General features: G+C 47.8%; 1 protein-coding gene across 3 annotated transcripts; it reads right to left on the bottom strand.

Moving 5' to 3' along the window:
- Positions 1–937: 937 nt before the first annotated feature.
- Positions 938–8,887, bottom strand: GJB1 (gap junction protein beta 1). 3 transcript variants are annotated; one of them, XM_048513647.1, is made up of 2 exons: positions 8,765–8,887; positions 938–2,777 (listed from the first exon to the last, which is right to left on the bottom strand). In XM_048513647.1, the coding sequence occupies exon 2, from the start codon at positions 2,763–2,765 to the stop codon at positions 1,929–1,931; it is 837 nt and encodes a 278-aa protein (XP_048369604.1). In that variant the 5' UTR covers positions 2,766–2,777; positions 8,765–8,887; the 3' UTR covers positions 938–1,928. The 3 variants fall into 3 exon arrangements, with proteins under 3 accessions (XP_048369604.1, XP_048369606.1, XP_048369605.1); XM_048513649.1 differs by lacking the exon at positions 8,765–8,887 and adding an exon at positions 6,814–6,941; XM_048513648.1 differs by lacking the exon at positions 8,765–8,887 and adding an exon at positions 5,391–5,496.
- Between the last annotated feature and the right edge of the window lie 11,817 nt (positions 8,888–20,704).

The following is a 20,704-nucleotide window of genomic DNA, read 5'->3' as shown; positions in this document are numbered from 1 at the left end:
ACTGAAGCCTTGGTCTCCATAGTCAGCAGAGCGCATTTTCCATCCAGCAGCATTGCAATGCAGCAAGATTGATCAAGGAGTCCACGAAGGAACCTTTGCCGTCTGTCATATAACTGAATGTATGAACTGTCTGTTTTTGAAACACCCTGTGGTGTGTGATAAGAGTCACGCATGCAAATTACTACTTGAAGTTGAGGGGTAAGCATATATGTGTGAATCACCCAACCCTAGAACTGGGGTGAGGGGGCAATTACCTTTCTTGGAGGAGAGACATGGTAAAACAGTCTGCTGGACTAGCATGTTGCTGTTACTGCTTCACCTGCTCAGGTATGGATGACTTCGTAAAGCTGCTTTGAGCACCAAAATGTGTTTGTTTTTTTAGAGGGCTGCAAACACATTTTGAAAGAAAAATGATTGTGTCACTCTTCTTCCATGGTACGAGGCTGGCTGTGTCAATTTCTCCTCCTCAATGATTGTGTCACTCTTCTTCCATGGTACGAGGCTGGCTGCGTCAATTTCTCCTCAACTATAGAAGTATACACTGTGCAAACGCTCAAAATCTTGCCAGTTATGAACCCTGCCCCACCCACCAGTGTACGAGATGATTAACACTGAAATTCAGAGTCCTGGATACATCATCGAAGAACAGCCACCGTTATGTACATTATTGTGACTGGGGCGAGTAGCCTTCAAACACATGTGGAGGGATAAGTGTTATGACAGTCCAGGGGAGGGGGGCAGTTTGAGCACACACAGTCCCTGCCAGATGCCAGGGCCCTTCCCTGAGCGGGGGCGGGTGCACACCTGTTTCTCATCTCCACGTCAGTCTTCCACTGGGAATACAAGCTTGTCCCACTTACCACAAGTCTGTATCTCTTGGTATTTTAAGTTACAGATGAGAGCCCTGAAGACAAATGACTGAAGGCAGAACTGTAAAATCAGCTTTTAATACTGTGACTTTGGTACAGAAATGTGTAACTGGGGAGAACAGCAGTTTGCCCTCTCCTCTCCCCCCATTAGCTTGGCATCCTCCCACCCCTTTGCTTGCCAAATTAGAACAGCAACCAAGACTTCGGTTTGCCCACCATTTTTATATCTACACACTGGCAGACGTTCCAGAGGGGTTCCTTTCTGTCATGGCAGGAGGTCCCTCTTGAACTTTTTCCTATCCGACTGGTGGGAGTCTGAGGAAAGCTGGCAGTCCTACGTAAAGACATCTTTATTGCTTGTGTTATGACAGTCCAGATGCAGGATACCAAGGGTGGGCATCAGTTGCTAGGCTAGAAACACAGGGACTCTATTGCCCTGCTGAAAGGTGACAGGAGCCCTTGTGATTTTATTTCTGCACCTCAAAATGCCAGAATTTACAGGAAATCTGAATTTTGCTTCCGGAATTTGCAAAGCAAAATTATGTGCAGTGTAAGTTTGTGTTGATTTCCCTACTCCTCTTTTGGAGGAAGGATTAGGATGAACAGCAGGTGTTGCGGGGCACAAGGAAGAAGGGGGAGGGGCTACTCATCCTGCAACTGGTTTCTTTGGGAGCTCTGACTGGAAGCCACCACCCCTGCCCTATTTTCCAAGACAGCAATGGCAACAGAGGTCAAATTAAATTCTTGCAAATATTCTGCAGATGGTAGGATCTGTGATTATACCGATTCTTACCAAATCGCATGGAGATTGTGCCTTAGTCAACTAGTGGGCTGGCAGCAGAGAGCTAAAAGAGTGGCCAGAGCCAGTGAAGATGTGAATCCCCACAGAGGAGCTGCAAGGGAACATCCTTCAAAAGAAAGGCCCTGCTAGCTCCTATCTACAACAACCCACAGACAGAAGACACTCGATGAATGGTAATTACAGTAAGTGCAACTTTGTTTTCTTCCCTCAGGCCTGGTCCGCTGCAACCAAGCACTGTCCCCATGGTCCCAAAACCCTTAGCAGGCTGAACAGCGGTCACTCTTCTCCTGAACCCCTGAATTGCGTCGGAGAATGTCCTTGAGGGAGCTGTCCTGTTCTGTCAGCAGTTGGTTGATTTCGTTCTGCTTGTATTCAGACAGCTTGTGGCTCAGGAAAGAGCCCTTCCCTGAAGATGGGTTGGGGTTTTGGTGAGTACGGCGGACACACGCTCGCACCAGCAGGTACACCAGTTCAATCAGGTTGAGGACAATACAAATGCCAGAGGTGGTCAACATGAAAACGGTGAAAATGGTCTTCTCCGTGGGCCGTGAGACGAAGCAGTCAACAAAGTTGGGGCAGGGGTAATCGTTGCATTTGACCAGACGGAGCATCTGATACCCAGGGTAGATGACATAGAAGATGTACATGAAAGTGCCTTCAAAGATTATGCGGAAGACCACACTGCAAACATAAGTCCACCAGAGGGACCCTGAAATGCGCATCTTGTGCTTCTTAACCTCTTCTAGGTGCTTGGCATCCCCGTGACCTGTCATCACTAACAGCTTCTTCTCCTGGTGCTGCTGGTATGCCACATGCATAGCCACAAGCAAGGCTGGTGTGGTGACCAGGATGAGTTGCAGGGCCCACAGGCGAATGTGGGAGATGGGGAAGTAGTGGTCATAGCAGACGTTTTTGCAACCGGGCTGCAGCGTGTTGCAGATGAAAGACGCTTGCTCATCTCCCCAGACACTCTCAGCAGCTACCACCAGCACCATAATACGGAAGATGAACACCACTGAGAGCCAGATGCGGCCAACAGCTGTGGAGTGGCGGTTCACACCAATCACAAGGGAGTAGAAGCCTTCCCACTTCATTCTTCTTCACTCCTGCAAAGAAAAGACAGAGCTTGCTCTGGTCACAGCAGTCATGCCAGTAGAGGGGGCAGGGTGATATCACATGCTGCTAATAGGACAAAGGTAGTAGGAGTATTTAGCTTCAAAAGAAGTATCTTTCAAAACTGCCTGTTCCCTTCTCCCACAACAATACACCCAAGTTTTAAACCTGGAATCAGAAGTCATGCCAGTTTCTGTGTTTGGTTTTGTCCTGTCTGAAGCTTTCTTTCATCCTTGGCCTGCAGCATTAATAAAATTTTCCTATCTTAGCTGTGGCATGCTCCCAATTCATACAACCATGTTTTTTCCATTGGCTTCCATACAAGCCCAGTTTTGCTTTTGCAGGGGGAAGGGCCACAGCTTTGTGATAGAACAGCTGCTTCGGATGCAGAAGGTCCCAGGGTCCATCCCCGACACCTCCAGGGAAAAGGATTTAGTAGGTGATGTGAAACATTTCAGACCATGGATAGCTGCCTCTGGAGTAGACAACACTGATCTCAATAAATCAGTGCTCTATCAGTGTAGTGTCAGTTGTCTGACTCATTATATGGGAAGTTTTTATCGGTCCACGTTATGATTTCAAACCTTTTGGGGTTCAGCCTTGTACAAGGAAATCTAGAGCTGCAATCAGAACAAACCACTCCCCTGTGTTCCTAAGGATGATTTCACATGATGCAGGGTACATCTGAGTCACTCTTAACACATAACCAACGGTTTTGCTACTGCAGCCTTCAGTCAAAGGCAGAATGGCATGGCAGAGCAGTTTGAAAAAGCCAAATGGAGAGGCTGACAGCTTACATGCACAGTTTTCTAAATGGCTCCCTGGAAAGAGAAGGTCCCCCCCATGAATCACAGCCTCAGTTACGCTGTATATGATCCAGCCCGAGAAATCCAGGCTAATTATGATTCAGACTGCAGCACCATGGAAGGGTGCTTCCCCTGTATCATTTGCTCTGTAGAAATAATTCTCACCTTCTGCAAGCTACTATGAGTCTCCATAATAAAGCCTGTCCTTTATAGTTGCTCCAGGAAGTAAGGGGTGGTCCATCCTTGGAAACTTTTGGATGGTACTATGAAGCTGTTTTAGTCATCTGAGCCTTCATTTTATTGCATGTGATTGTGCTTTACCTGGTTTTATCAGGCTGAGGAGGAACTGGCGGTTTTAAATTTTTAAAATTATGTATAAACACCTTGCCCTGACCTAGATAGATCAGACAATCTCAATCTTGTCAGATTTCAGAAAATAAGCTAGGCTGGTCCTAGTCAATGTCTGAATGGGAGACCTCCAAGGAATACCAGGGGCATGACGGAGAGGCAGCCAATGATAAACCATCTCTGAACCTTTCTTGCCTTGAAAACTCTATGGGGTCAACCTAAGTCGGCAGCAAGTTGATGCCAGCCCCCCCCCCCCTCCACATGAGAAAATAAATATTTTAATAAATAAAGAACTATTTTTAAAGGATAAAACAATGCAGTGGGAGATCTCATAGATGTCTCACATCCGGCCTGCTTGAGCTTTGATCTGGCAATTCTCTCTGCTCAAGCTTTATTTAGATCCACCAAGCAGAAAACTAAAAGGCTGGTTCCGAAACCTGCCGCTAGCTGCCTTTGGCAGTCTGCCACTATTTCATTGCGGAGCTTTCAACGCGGAGCAATGCAATTCTAGGGATGTCTCCTCTACCACCCACTCTCCCTTCTTGTCACCTCCCACTGTTGCTATGAGAGGCACGTGCAGAGCGGAAGAGAAGGACGTCTGACAGGAGGCCATGAATTCCACAGTGGGCCAGCAGGCACTGAGGGACTGAAGCTTTCCAGCGAATCTGCATCAGCCCCTGCTCCTAATCTAGTGTCTCCCAGCTGAGGGGTAACCTACTGGGAAGCAGCGAGTTTTAAACAGGGCTGCTCTATTGCAGCAGAGACCAGCCAGAGTCCTCCCGCCCTTCTGGAAGGCCCTTCACCTGTCATTCAGTCTGGGGAAGTGCAAGAGAGAGCCTTCCGCTTTCTCTGCCTGAGCGTTTCTCCTCTGGACAGAGGCACAGCGAACTGCAAGGAAAGGATGCACTACTGGTCACCCACCGTAAGCATTCGAGAGGAGGCAGGCTGCTGAGAAAAGCGCCATCATTCTCCACTTAATGCAGTGATAATACGACAACCAAGATATTGAGCCATGAGCCCGGAAGTCTCACCCCTGCCATGAACTCACAGCCCTTTCCCACCTGCAATAAGGTGATGATGATGATAATACTGACCCCTCCATGCCCTAGAGATGATGCAGGGAAATACTGCACATACCAAGTACAATTACTGTCATTTCTGGGAAAACAGATTCCCAGCTTCCGGGAGACTTGGCACCCTAGTCTTGGGGTAGCTGGAGGAGCGCCATCCTTTCGCCTGCAGAATAAGACCTAAAGCTAAAAGCCCTCCAGATGGGAGTCCTGCTGCTTGCCTCAGCCCCAGACCACCACCTCCAACAGCAGGATTCTCCCACCCCACCGGGAGACCCAAAGTTTTAGGCTGCCACCTGCCTAGCCATATCCACGTAAAATGAGCTCCTAGGCTATCTGTCTGAAAGGAACCATTGGCAAGGTCTCCCACCCTGGACATTACCTGGCAGTGGGGAATGAATCGTTCCCAAGGCAGTCGCTGGCTCCCTCTCATGCCGCCCAGCAGACTGTGCCTGATCTTTGCCGCTGCCCAGCTCCACGGAGTCATATGCCGCTTTATAAACTACTTTGCATACAATGAGGCCTTTATCGGCCCCCAAACAACGCGCTTTAGAATTCAGGTCCACTGCCCGGACTTCCGCCCACCCTTGCCAAACAAAGTGTCTGTGTGTGGCATTCCAGGCTGTTATAATCTGCACCAGCACCTGGTCCCAGGCTCCACCAGGGGTGAGGACCCCACACAGCAGTCTCTCTCCTTTTTGTGCCTAAAGGATACCTGGACTGCACAGTAGAAGGAGCTGTGAATTTGGCTGGGCATGGATCTGGATCCTGAGCATCTGGCAGGCCAGGCCTTGGGCTGGTGCCCCAGACATGCCTTGAAGAAACAGCAGCAGCCCCCAGGGAAAGAAGAGTTAAGGCTGGATTCGCTGCCTACAGGGGCTAGGGTCAGGGTGTTTAATGCATGCCAGCTGCCCTGCCATGACGCTGTTGTGTTGTTCCGCGGAAAGGCTGACGACTTGCGTCTCTTTCCGGGGTCCAGAGTAGAGTCAGTGCCGGAAGCAAGTGCCAAAGCTGACAGAGCACAAAGGGGCCCTCAGTTCTTTGTATCCAGGCTGACCCTGCTCATTTCCCCCCCATCTATCCTTCCGTGTGGAACCAACTCCAAATACAGAGTTGTCCAAGAGAGCAGAAGGCAGGAGCTACTGGCCAAGGAAACTCACATTGGGAGAAATTAACAAACCACAAATTTCATTGTGAGACACACAAAGGTTCCCTTCTGAGCATGTCCAGTGAAGGCACAGAGAGAAGGAGCAGGAGCATCCAGTGGCAGCAACTTGCCCTCAAGTAGCTCTAAGCTACCAAAAGACTTGGAAGCTGAGTGAGTTGTGCGCTGAAACATTTCAATGCAGACCAGAGGGAGGGCTGGTGGTGAAAGATAGTTCCCAATGCCAGCCTCTGGATGGGGCCTCCAATAAGACTGTACAAAGCATCAGTGTACCTCCAGCTACCAATCTGCCACCTGCACTGAGTACAAAAAGGGCAGGCAGAAAGATAGCCAGAAAGGTAACCATTAAGCCAGTTCAAACACAGCCAGTCCAGGGCACTTAGGCTGAAGAGAACAAAGGTCCTCAAGGCTATGTCCTGCTGGTCTCTGACCAAACCACTCTCCCTTCAGAATTAAGGAGGAGGCCACTCAACATGGATCAGTGTTTTCTTTCAGGCAAACAGGGAACTGGGGGAGCAACTGCGGGCCAGTCTGTGGCATGGGCATTTAACTCTTCACCTCCTGTGCTATTTTCCAGATAGAAATCTTTCCCCCAAAAGCAAGCTGCTGTGGGGGGAGGGAGACAAGACTTATAACATACCTATCCTCGGAGGGGACATTAGACTATTGGTAGAGAGGTTGGTTGCTTTGTTAGTGACAGATTTCTGGATCCTGCACCCCCATTTTTCTTGCAAAGTCTGTTCCAGGTATTATACCTGTCTTGTTCCCCCTGTAGCAGCTGGTTGGGAAAAAAAAATCTGCTTAGGAAATGGTGCAGGGAATGAAGGATCTGCTCTGGACAACATTGATCCAAATCGTACAACCAGCCCCGACTGCCATTTAGCCATAAAGCCAAAACCAAGAAATTGGATTCCAGATCTCTGATGCAAGATGTGGCCCAGCCCTCAGTAGCATTCAGCCCATCTGGGCTCAGTCCGAGACAGCTCCTTTGAGGTCTGGCTCAACAGCTGATTGCTGCCAGTCTCTGCTCAGTTGACCTGCAAACAGAGGAGGTGGCAGCGGGTGTGGTGTACAACCAAGATAGTGAAAACCCACACCACAATGAGCCAAAACCACAGCAGCCCCCCTCTGCTGATACTGAAGTTTGCTTTGTGGGAGAACACCAAGTTGGAGCCAGGGGGGTGGGTGTCAAACCTGGTAACAGGGTTGGTTCTTCAGCCAAGCCATTCGAATGGTCAAGGGCTCTGACGCAGAGCGGAGGCTTACTTTTAATTCCTGAACAGCAGGTTTAGGCTTACACAAGTGGTGAAATCCCAAACCAAGCCCCTGAGGCAACACTGCAGCAATGGACTCTGTCAACAACAGCATAAACTTGGGAAGGAATGGGTTGCTTAAGGCAACAAAATATTTCTGTATTAATTTACCTCACCTTTCTCCTTTATGGAGGCCCAAAACCGCTTACACCATTCTTCTCACCTTCATTTTACCCTCCCAACGACCCAGTGAAGTAGGTTAGGGTGACAGTCTGACTGACCCAAGGTCATTCAGCAAGCTCCATGGCACCAGTGGGGGGGTTCACATTTGGGGCTTCCAGATACTACTCAAGGCTCTTAACTATTACACCACACTGGCTGTTGAATACGCCCTCCTCAGTAGTGCCACCACCAAGACTCAAGATTGGTAGAAAAGGGGTACGGGGTCTGTCCCCAGGAGGAAGTGGCAGACCCTATTTAGAAAGCTTCCCTGGGGAGACTTTCAGTCATCAGTCAGTAGTTCCATAGTAGCCTGGTGAGGGTTCCGGTTAAAGGCTGCAAGGATACAACAGCAACACCAGCCAGGCCTACTACAGCTTGCGGAGCCACACCAGGGCCCCAGGGCGCCATATTTTGAGGCCTAATTTCAGCCAAGCCTCAGCGAGGGGCACCTATTTCTTGGGGAAGAGGATCGTTTCCTATCCAGACATCGCATTTCCCATCCGAGGGAAGCCAAATTCACACTCAGGAGCAAGGAATTCTGCCATTTAAATCCCTATTCCGTGGATTTCTCTCTGTTTAATCGTTTCTCTAATGATAACGAACTGCGCAAACACCTTCGCGCTGGAACTCCTGTGTCACCCCTTCCCCGCCTCGGGTGTTCAAGCAAAGGGAATAATTTCCCCTTTTGAAGGAGGGAAGGGGGATAGTCTTGATTTGTTAAAATCTGGGTCGATTCGAAACCCCGCGCCGGGCACACCGCCCAGCTGGAGTAGGGGGCCATTGCTTCCCCTGCCCACCCGCTCCCGGCTTTAAACTTATACAGCCGACGTGAGCGAAAATAAAATCTAAAGCAAATGGACATTTCAACTGCTAGTTCGGTCTTTGGTGAGCAAATGATCGAGTTGCAAGTTGCAAGCCACCCGGGCTTCCCTGCTCCAAGCTCGGGAGGTGGAGAGGGGCTGCAAAACAGAAGATGCTGGAATTTGCAAGACGCGCTGTTCTCTGCCCCGCCCCCATCCCAATAATAATGTCTTGAGTTGCTGATCCTCGCCACGTCCCCCGACAGCAGAATCCCAGTCGAGCGCCGCGGAGCCACTCCTCCACCTGCATGCTCACCTGTAACACAAGCCGATACAATAAGCCGCGAGGTTGCCCTCTTCTTTCACGCGACGCAGCTAGTCAGGCAGAGACCTTTTATACCTGAACTGGCCCCTCCCCGTTTCTTCCCACTTCGATCCACGAGAGAGGATTTGCCCACCCGCCCCCAGCCTCTTCGCAACCTCTTGCCCATACAAACACGTCAGGAACGTAGCACCTGGGTGTGGATTAACTACTGGCTGCTCCAGGGGCCGTCCCTGGAGGCAGAGGTCAGCTTCCATTCCTTGCTGCCTTTGCTCCTGGATTGGATCGCTGCCTTTCCCCTGCCTAATGCTCAGCTGACGATGTCCCCTTTCCTCTCTGACTGAGTGGTACAAGTCCCAAGTACTTGTGGGGATTTTTTGTTCCCCCTAATCCCAATTTCACAAAGAGCCCCTGAAGCAAGAGCCAGCACTGCCCTGCGAGCGATGGCTCCAAAGGCCCTTGCCAAAAGTTGACTCTGTTTATAAACATTAACTCAGCTACTTGAACGTCCGATTCCAAGGTCCCATCAGCCGAGTGACACAAACAGCTGTGAAGCAACCCAAAGATCACAAGACCCACAGATGCCACTGCAGCAGTGGCGTTGCATTGTGAAACCCGCCTCCCCACACATGCACACAAACACCTGGGCATGGCCTACCAGGGGAGCTGCCACTACCCCCAACATCTCCAGCGAGTAAACCACTGCATCACACTCTGGGCGGGACTTTCTCACTGGGCCCAGCAGCTGGAACCAGTTCAAAGAATAGCAAAAACTAATGCCAGGCTTCAATTGGTGAGCCACCTTTTTATAGCGCCAACGCTTAGCCCCAAACTCTGCTCTGAAAGCCAGGGATTTTTCTAGAACATTAAAATATAGCTGGAGACTCCCTCCTGGCATGAGCAGAGCGATTTCCCCTTTGTTTCCAGTCACACACACAGGACTGGAAGCACAATGCCTGCTCAAGCATGGTTTCCAATCAGCCTGAATGCAACTCTCATTTATGGACCACAGCCAGTCACAACAGGGGCCTGTTTAGTCCAAAAATGCAGTCTCTGGAGGCACCTGTTGCCTTCCCCATGACTCCCCATGCCTTTTCAGAGCCCCCATGGAAGTGGTACCAGGCATCAGCTTGGACCACATCCCAATTTCTGCTGGGGAGATCATTTAGGAGCACACCTGGCTCCTCCTGCTCCCAGATATGACTGAAGGTTCTGGTGGGACCTGGAGGATTTCTCTGGAAAGGCAAAGGAGGGACAGTTCTGGGGGAAGCTGCTGCTGACAGCTGCATGGGAGATTCTATCCTCTTCCAAAGATTTTTATCCTCTTCTTGTCAACAGGATTCTGGGGACGGGCACAGATACCCCAATCCTCTTGATGAGCAAATGTGCACCAGCTCCTGGACATGCCCTGCAGGCAATATCAGCATGCCTCTCCCTCTTGCAACTCTTAACTAGCACCCTCCCTCCACTCAGCGACTCTAGTTACAAAGGCAAAGATTTCAATGGTTCCTTGACGTGCTTCCTCCGCCCTGCAAAGAAAGGGTAGGGCAAGCTGGGTTGGGTGCCAGCCCAGTTATCTCTTTGGCACAGCTCACCCTGTACTCACTCACCAAGGCACTGGAAGAAAGTTTAAGATCAATCAAAGCACCCAGTAGTACAGGGTGGCCTTGCAGGACCTGCTGCTGTGTGGCTGAGACAAACACACTGCAGATTGCAAGTCCAGCAGAGGGTGCCAAAAGGCGCAAACAGGCAAGGCTGGAAACCAGGGTGGTTGTTAATTTTTTTAAACGGAAAGAAAACACTGCTAAAGCCTGTCTGAAATCCCAAATCAGGACAAGCACCACCCCCCCCCCCCAAAGAGCAAGGGTTAAGTTCCAAAGAGCTGAATAGCTGGATTTTGAAACACACATCCTTTGTTGTGACATTTAATGAGTAGCCTCTTGCACAAGCTGCCGTTCTTCCTGCACACCTTTGCAACCTTATACCTGCTTTAAAAGAAAGCTGAATTTTATGCCTGTTCTGCCGCTTGGTACTTAACATCTGATGAGCCCTGCATCAAAGCAGATCATCTAGGGAGGGGGTGAACTCCCGCAGTCTTCAAGCAACGGCTGGACGAACACTTGTCAGGGATGCTCTAGGCTGATCCTGCATTAACCAAGGTGTTGGACTAGATGGCCTGTATGGCCCCTTCCAATGGTACAATTCTATCTAGCCCAGCAGCCCATCTCCAGCTGTGGATGTTTAGAGGTACACAGTTCCTTAATATGCAAGTCTTATTTAGGTATCATGGCTAATAGCCGTTGATAGCCTAATCCCCCTATAAAGCCATCTAAGCCCGTCTATCACCTCATCTTTTGCCAATGAACTCTTAAAATGTCTATTGTGTGACACTGTTCTGAGTCTTATTGCCCATCAAATTCACCGCAGGACCACAATTCCAACATTACAGAATGAGAAAATAAATTATCTGTCCAGTTTCTCCACCTAATGAGAATTCTATCATGTCCTGCTGTCTTTAAGCCATCTCTCTCTCTCTTTCTCTTTTAACTGAAAAACTCAAAACATTTAAGCCTTTCCTTTTAGGGAAGGAGCACCAGCTGGACTGCTTTTTTCTTTGTCTTTTCCAGCACTATAATATCCTTTTAGAGATGGGGAAACTGGAACTGTATGCTGTATTTCAAATCCACCATACAAAGCATTATAATACTGAAAGAAGTTGCTTACAGAAGTTGTTTACAGATGTCAGTTAAAAGTAGACTGTCTTCTTGCACAATCCATTTAATATCTTTATTGGGAGGAACCCAATGACATGTGTGCAAATTTTTGAGCCCAACAGAACTCTTCAGGCCAGGTTATTAAAAAAAGAGGAAAAGGAAAAAATATTCAGGTCATATTCTTGAAACCTGATCTTCCAGAATCATAATACTGGCCTTTTGTTTTCACTCTCTTTCCTAATAATCCTTGACACAATTTACCTTTTATACCACTGCTATACACTGAGTCAATATTATTCAGGCCACAACATCAAGATCCCTTTCTAAGTTAGTCACTCTTAATTCAGATCCCATTGTCAGTGAAACTGGATTTTTTTCACCACAGCATATCACTCTATATTTCCTGTTCATTTGAGTTGCCTTTTCTTCGCCTTTTTGAGCAGAGACGTGGGACTCTTTCAGAAATGGGACGTCTACAGCAATACTTTTGAGAGATAATTTCTGAGCTCTTCAGTATTTTCTTGTATTTCTAGGGATGGACTATGGGTCATTGGTAGTGGTGGACCATCTGGTTGGCATGCAGAAGGCCTCAGGTTCAAACTGCAGCATCTTCAGGGAAAAGATAGTAGATGATGTGAATGGCCTCTGCTTGAGACCCTGGAAAGCTGCCGCCAGTCTAAGCAGACAACTTTGCTGACTTTGATGGACCCCGGGTCTGATAAGCCGGCTTCATGTGAAGAAGAAGAGTTTGTATTTATATCCCCCTTTCTCTCATGTAAGGAGGCTCAAAGGGGCTTACAATCTCCTTTCCCTTCCCCACCCCCCACAGCAAACACCCTGTGAGGTGGGTAGGACTGAGAGAGCTCCGAAGAACTGTGACTAGCCCAAGGTCACCCAGCTGGAGTGTGTTGGAGTGCACAGGCTAATCTGAATTCCCCAGATAAGCCTCCACAGTTCAAGTGGCAGAGCAGGGAGTCAAACCCGGTTCTCCAGATTAGAGTGCACCTGCTCTTAACCACTAGGTTACTGCTGCTGTCAGTGCCACCCACAAACCCACAGCTGTTTCCAGCCCCCACCCCCCAAATCACTGATAAATTCAACAGCACAGTACAGATGCAAGGAAGGACTCACTGTTTGCTTCCTTCCACTATGAGGACTGATACTTTACTCCTGTCTTCTGATTCCTGATTATTTTTTTTTGCTTTTATTAAGTTTATTCACAAAATACAACAAAAATAAACAGAATATACAAAAAAAGATACACTTTCATATTAAGTTCACATATTAAGAGTCAGTTCAAGAAGTATATACAATACACACTAAAACTAACAAAACAACAACAACAACAACCCCTTACAAAAAATAGTAACAAAAGAACAACAAAAACAAACAGAAAAAAGATTCCTGATTCCTGATTTTAACCCAATTTGTGAGGGGACCCAACTTCTTACCCCAAGACAGCCAACTTTACTCAAGAAAATTTTGGTGAGGAGCTTTGTCAAAAACATTTTTGAAGTCCAAGTGTGTAAGACCACTCAGTGCATGTGCTTGGTAACAGACTCCGAGAACTCTAGATAGCTGGTTGAAAGAAGAAGTGTGGTGTAGTAATTAGCTAGTCCTAGTTTGAATTCACACTTATCTGTGAAACTCACCAGGTGACCCTAGACCAGTCAGTCTCCCTGCCTGATCTACCCTACAGGGTTAATATGAGGATAAAATGGAAAGGAACTATATATGCCATCCTGCATGGCTTGGAAGAAGGTGGGGTCAATGGCATAGAAAGACAGATGGACTTCCTTTTACAGAAATCATGTCGTTTCTGCTATATGTTTTATAATCCAAGTATCCAGGGGTGTGATTCAAATAATTTAACAACCGGTTCCTGTGGTGGGATTCAAATAATTTAAAAACTGGTTGTTTACAAGCACCATTTTAACAACTGGTTCTGCCAAAGAGGTGCGAACCTGCTGAATCCCACCACTGACCTTAACCCAGTATACCTGGGACAGGGGTAGCATTAACTGGCCCGCAATTTCCTGGATCCCCTATTTGAGATTGCAGTACAGCAGCTATCTCCCAGTTTTCCAGTAATGAAGTCTATCTCTGTGAAAAGTTACATATTTTCACAACAGCAGCAAATATACTTTGAGTTCCATAAGGTTTTTTGTTAACACCTGATGGTGTTAATTTTCAATTTGTTATTTAGCCCTAGAACAACATGTGACTTCTCACCTCTATTTGTCAGGAAACCAGCCCTGATTCAGCCACAGTTATCAGACCAACTTCTTCCCCAGTGAAGTCAAATGCAAAGAATTCGTTCTGCTTTCCCAACATTCTCCCTCTAGTAATGCTCTTCCCAGATTCTGACCACCTCTCTGACTTCTCCAGTGCTGCCTTTCAAGAAAAGTTGGGGGTCTAGTCACATGCTCTTCAAATTCTTTTTAAACTTGCCTAGATTAGTCAGAGTTGATCCCAACAGCATTTCAAAGATCCCTACATTATTTATAAAAGGCAAGAAGGCTTTCTTTAATTTTCTTGACTTTATTAGCCTTGCCGGCATCCTCTTAAGACTCCTTCACAACTTCCCCGGTGCATCGTAGACTTCCTTTCTCCATTCCTATTCCAAGGTTTTAAGTTATCTCCAAGCTTCAAGACCAGAATCTGCATGACCCTGTGCCCAACCCCTCCCTGTACGGTTTGGAGCAGCTGCTCAGAGCACACGAAAAGAAACTCTGCACATGTTCAGGCAAAACTCAGCCACTACAGCACATTTGCAAAGATAGTTGTTTTTTTTAAAAAAGAGTAGGTTCCAGCCAGGACCCACATTAAGCTTTTTTGGGGAACAATTATTACAAAAAGCCCTATTCTGATCCTGGTTCACATATATATGGTGGCCAGTCTGCAGGCGGTGGCTGAAGATCTTTTGCTATTACCACTCATCTCCAGGTGACAGAGATCAGTTCACCTGGAGAAAATGGCTGCTTTGAAAGATGGACTGTATGCAGGGGTGTTGTTTGGTCATGGTGGGGGAGGGCAGCCACCCATATGGGGTGGAGGTGAAAAACTCAAATGTTGCACCGGGCTACATTTCCCCTAGATATGCCTCTGACTGTATGGCATTATATCCCTATGAAGTTCCTCTCCCTCAAAACCCTATGAAGTCCCTCCCATCTCCAAATCCTTCAGGCTTCACCACCGCCAAAATCTCTAGGTATCTCCCAACTAACAGCTGGCATCCCCATCTGTCTACGTGAAGGACAGCAGATTAGCACTTTCATCTGTTCCCTAATTCTCTCATTTCTCCCTCCCCTTCTCCAAGGCTGCCAATAAGTGAGTCCACACATACAGGAGAATGACCTGGAAATTCTCCCTTTCTAACTGCACCCCCTCCTCCCACAGCATCAGGGAAGAGAATGTGTTCAGGTGAGACATTAAGTGAAGCAATGGGCAGGGCAAACGTCTTTCTGCCAGGAATAAGACACACCTGTAAGACGCATAAATGTGATAAAGGGCTCTTCATAATGACTGCTGAGAAAAAAGATAACACTTTTCTTCTGCACTCCTCTGTTTAACCGGGAACTTCTCAGATATGCTTCCTGGTTTAGTCATTTTCTGTTGCTTTGCTACCCCCCAGGCTCTTGATCCAGGTGACAGGTGAGTTTGCGGATTCTCTGTCACAATTCAGGAAATGTCTCTCCAAAACGGATGTATTACTGAGCCCAGTTGCTTGGAGTCAATAGGGTCAGCCACACTGGTCCCGTTATGCTCAGAGCTGTGGTCAGCAGTGCCTATCCTGGTGTAGGAAGCCCGGCTACGATTTGTCCTCAACCCACAAGATGTTAAAGGGAGAAAAAACACATAGTCCCCAAGCACCAGTGTTAATTAAAAGGGGACAGTGCTGAGCACCCAAGTTGGACTAAGTCATAGAGAAAGAAGCAGGTGTGAAGGGGAGGGGGGCACACATCAGCCTTTATTCTCCCTCTGTGGCTACAGCCCAGCAGATTCCACTGGGCCCAGTCTGCTCTTGCATCCCATCCCTTTGCAGGGGTTGAAAGCAGCAGTTTTTAGCCACTGCAAAAGCCCCCGAAGTCTGTGGGTAAAGACCACCTTAGTGTGCTAGAGTCATGCAAGAAGTGATCAATCCAAAAGACTCTAGAGCGGGGGTAGGGAACCTTTAACACTCAAAGAGCCATTTGGACCCGTTTTCCACGGGAAAAGAAAACAATTGGAGCCGCAAATAATTTTTGACATTTAAAATAAAGATAACACTGTATATATTGGGCTTTTTTACTTTTTACTCCACTCATTCTGAGAAGTGCATGGATGCAACCGCCCTGCTGCCTGCAGGGCGGGCAAGGATGGGGCCAGCGGCTTGGCCTTGCCAGCCGCCGGGAAAGCGCCCGCCCCTCTTGAACAAGGCAGGCGAGAGGGGAAGCCCACAGTGCTGCCCTGCCGGCCGCGGGCAATTGATGCGCCCCCCCTGCTGCCTGCAGGGCGGGCAAGGATGAAGCCAACGGCTTGGCCTTGCCAGCCCCCGGGAAAGCGCCCGCCCCGCTCCAACGGGGCGGGCGAGAGGGGAAGCCCACGGCTCAGCCTAGCTGGCTGCGAGCAATTGGTGCGCCCGCCCTGGATGAAGCCGGCGGCTCAGCTCGTGGAGCCGCAGTGCAAGGGCAGAAGAGCCGCATGCAACTCTCAAGCCGCAGGTTCCCTACCCCTGCTCTAGAGCATCACTGCAACACCCATTTTGCCAGAATGAACTAGCCAAAGTCTGCTCTCCAACCTCCACTCAGTTGAAACAAGTTTCATTGTGGGAGAATTTAATCTCTGCAGGAAAATGCTCCCCGGGACTCACTTGCCAAAGCCTGACATTACAGCAAAGCTCCCTGAGGTTCCCATTCTTACCCTCTCCAGGCTGTCTGTGACATTTTCCAGTAGATCCTTTGTCCTGCAGAAGATCCTCAGTGGTGGCCTGATCCTTGTCTCCTGGCTCACAAAACTGCTGGTGTCAAAGGAAGCCAAACGACCGGGTGCCTCCATCATGTCTGGGCCCACCAGAAAGTCAGCTGCAGAGTGAGAGGTGCCTTTTGGGAGTGAGTCGCTGTTCTTGGCTCATTCCGCACATGCAGAATAATGCACTTTCAAACTGCTTTCAGTGCTCTTTTGAAGCTGTGCAGAATAGCAAAATCCACTTGCAAACAGTTGTGAAAGTGGTTTGAAAACGCATTATTTTGCTTGTGCGGAAGGGGCCCTTGATGACTTTACTTGAGGATTTCCAGGGAGGCATCACCCTTTGGGCACATGAGATGCTTCTCCTGGCGGAAGAATGCCGGCATGTGCAGGAACCCACTTTGTGGGTCCAGGCTGGCCTGGAGAGAAGAGACCAATCGAGCAAGGGGAGCACCAGCTGCTTGGGAAGAGGCTGCTCTAGAAATACTCTGCGTTACTGTTGTACTTATTGATATTAACTGTAAAAGGCAGCATTGGCTTTTAAACAGAACGCTCTGCCAGTGAGAAACTGAGAAGTTATTGACTACCCTCCTGATCCACAGAGAGAGAAACTGTTCGTTGACACAAGAGTGGATGCTGCTCTTGGCAATTAGCATACAGAGCGATGCAGTTTTGGGCGAAAAACGGCATGCTCGCTGCGGCAACCAGTGCAGCTCAGACCCTTCGCCTTGCACAGTGCATGCCTCCAACCCACCATGGCAATCTAGCAGGTAAGAGCAGCCATGAGCAGGTAGCGCTGGGTCTCTTGCCTCCATGTGGGCTCCAACTCCAGCTGCAGAAATATCTCATGCAATATGAAAAAGGAAAATAAGCAGCACAGATCCACAGGCTTCTCCTCAAGCCCTGTTTGCTCAGAGCTATTGGAAACACATCCCATTTTACCAACTGGTAGTTATCAGGCACAGGCACACAAGGTTGCCAGCAGAGGGAGCGGTTGTCCATTTTCTCCAATTATCCACAATGTGGAAAGGACTTTGGGAACTTTCCAGATAATTTAAGCACAACACCCAAGTGTTTTGCACCTATTGAACATCTGTAGTGAAAGTTGATCCCAATATACGAATAGAATTCCTTGCTCCAACTGGAGACCACTGCACTTTTCCTATTTAAATCTTCTGGAAAATATCTGATTATTGGAGACATGATCGAATTGGAAGGGCCTTTGATACCAGACAAAGGTCACTGAGATGCCAATGAACCTCCTGTGAAGCTGCCTTTCCTGGCTCCATTCACTGGCTGTGTACATCCCTGAATCTCTCTGCAGCAATGGAGGCATCATGAGAGAAAAGCGTCACAACAATTACCATTATGTCAAGGCACATGGGATAGCCAACCGACCTGAAGACGAGCACAACTTAAAATGCACCCACCTCACATGAAAACATTTTACATATCTGAGAGAAGGAAATGGCCAAAAGAAAAATTCTTCCAAACTCTTCAGAAACCTTCCCCCTCCCCCACTGCAACTTTACATGTTGTCAAGAAGTAGGGAATGAGGAAACATGGTTTTTGCACTCTCCAGAAAAACATGCAAATGGAGACTTCCAGCATCTTCCCCCTGGGCAGATGTACAACATCTAGATCAGGGGTCTTCAAACTATGGCCCTCCAGATGTTCATTGACTACAATTCCCATGAGCCCTACCACCTGGCCATGCTGGCAGGGGATGATGGGAATTGTAGTCCACGAACATCTGGAGGGCCGTAGTTTGAAGACCCCTGATCTAGATGCTTTCTTTGACACATGTTATACTAGAAGCATAAAAAGAAACGATCCTTCCTTGCATTTCCCTTTGTGCAAAGTCTCCCTATCCAAGTAGTCTTTTTAAAAACGATGACAAACTGGTATCAACCATTTACCTCCTCCCCTTCACACCAATCCAAAATTTTTCCCCAGGCCCGCTCTATAAATCAGATAAGATATCAGTACCAGTGGATTAGCCGAGGATAGGATCCTTTCTACATCATGAGGCTACCTGCCCTTTTAATTCCTGACCGAGGCATTTTGCTTCTAGTGCTGCCCCACAGCAGCCCCAGATCTCTGCAGGGGGTTGCTTAGTCCAATATTAACATGGGGGGGGGGAAGGGGGAGTTGCAATGTTTTCGTTTGTTGGGGGGGTTGTTTTGAAAAAAACATTTGGAGAAAAAAAGTGTGTTTAGTGCCCTTGTCTTGCTTGTACCTTTATAAATATTTCACTACAGCTCTAAAATTGTTTTCACTAGTTGCTGTAAGCAGCCTGGAATTGAAAATGAGGAAGGGTATAAATAAAGACCACCTGCATTGCTTTTTTGTTGATCAAGTATTTGCAGTTGCAGAGGAGCAACTGCATGTCTAGCAGGGGATGAGGGTCTCTGGGGAATGTCTCCAGTAGCTAAGACAGGCTGAGTTTCAGTTTCTTCTCCCATTACAGGTATTTAAGTCTGGATGGAGCGATAATCCACCATGTTTCCTCAACCAGGGGGGAGGTACATGTATCTCTTGTCAGATGGCTGGAGGGGTTGCTGCCTTCTTATCTGTGCTCAGCACACCTTTTTAATGGTGGAGGGTGATGAGAATAGATGCAACAGTATGGTGAGAGAAGGACAGGGTGGGTTGATGGGAAATTGGTTACTATTTTGATCAGCCAATAAGAAACATTTCCTGAAATGTCCTGCTCTTCTGTGTAACTACGGTTATCAGGAGCGATCATGCATGTCATGCTGGAGTTACCCTTCTGTTGGTTTTGAGAAAGACGAGATATAAATAATTTAAATAACTGAAAGAATAGCATTCTGTCTACAACCAGATCCCACTTCTCCTGGGTGTCTGACTTGTTCTGAAGTATGTCTACCATCACTGCTGCCAGAAACTTCCCCAGCATTGTAATTACTGTGCCTGTTACGGACTTTTTTTGTTTAAACATTTCTACGTCACTTTTTTTCTGACATAACATAGAAGGAAATGTAGGTTACATTACCAAAAAATGAATAATAATACAGCACCAGCTTCCAGGTCCACTTGACCCAGTTCACCCAGACCAGTTCACCAGACTGCACAGAATGGGTGAAAAGCTGCCTGACGTGCTCTTCTGTCCACCATTCTGGCAGCGAGCGACCCCTCCAGCCATCTTGGGGTTTCAGAAGCAGCAAGTATGCGGATAGATGACAGTACAGAAGCAACAATAATCATAACATAACATCATGATGTGATGTTATGATGTTATAACGTTGATGCCTCTCTTATGACGTCATAACGTCACATCATTTCATAACATCATATAACGGAAGCAACAATAATCATAACGTAACATCATGATGTTATAACGTTATAATAGATCGAGGGTGGGAGGGAAGGCGAGCCAAGTAGAGCTGATAGGAGGCATAGGAAGAGCTCATGCCTGTGCTAAAAAGTCCCGGTGGCCAATTTTCCCCAACAGGCAAAGGTGGCGATTGAGGCAGAAAGGGGTGGGGCTTTATGCCGGTTAAGGGTTAGTCTGATACGGGCCAAGAAGACTGGTGGAGCTGGCTTGGTCAAGGTCAATGGCAAGGAATGGTGGAAGTGTCAGCAGGTATGTAGTTGCCGCTACTGACCCATCTGTTATAAAAGGGGTTCCTTTTGCACCACCTGTTTCGCGCATCTGTAGCACTTCATGGATTTCATAAGCAACACACTATAGTTGGTTATACAAAACGTAAAGGTAAAAAAACAATATTTACAGTGTTATCTTAATTTTAAATGTCGAAAAGTATTTGCGGCTCCAAGTGTTTTCTTTTCTGTGGAATTGGGTCCAAATGGCTCTTTGGGTGTTAAAGGTTGCCAACCCTGGTATAGTGGTATGAAGCATGGATTGCTTGCCTGGAGTGTCTTGCCTGGAGTGGCCAGGAGGGGCTGCAGCTGGGATAACAAAAATGGAACAGTCAGAGAAAAAAGAAAACAGATTATGCTGTATTTGCTATTTGCAGAAGCTTCTTGCATTTATTATAAGACTCGGTTTTGGCCCAGTAGGTCAAGAGGCGCTTGTATGGAAGGAAAGAGGCCAATTAATTATCATTGAGCATGCTCAAGGAGGGTCCCACCAGACAGGGGAGGGATTTTTCCTTTTTCTCCCAGAGCCTACAAAGATGCCTCATGTAGTTAATGGAAATGAAGCTCTCGGCTTTGGAGATGTAACCATATCACCGAGAAGAGAGCTTCAGAGCAAGTGTAGGGAGCAAGAAACCAGCTGGGAATGAAG

The sequence above is a fragment of the Sphaerodactylus townsendi genome, linkage group LG13, assembly GCF_021028975.2.
Source record: "Sphaerodactylus townsendi isolate TG3544 linkage group LG13, MPM_Stown_v2.3, whole genome shotgun sequence".
Classification (NCBI taxonomy): Eukaryota; Metazoa; Chordata; class Lepidosauria; order Squamata; family Sphaerodactylidae; genus Sphaerodactylus; species Sphaerodactylus townsendi.
The sequence above is the reverse complement of the archived record's forward strand: the minus strand, read 5'-3'. Positions and strand labels throughout refer to the sequence as shown.

Coding starts and splice junctions, on each gene's coding strand:
- GJB1 (XM_048513647.1), bottom strand. CDS start 2,765: ATGAAGTGGGAAGGCTTCTACTCCCTTGTGATTGGTGTGAACCGCCAC.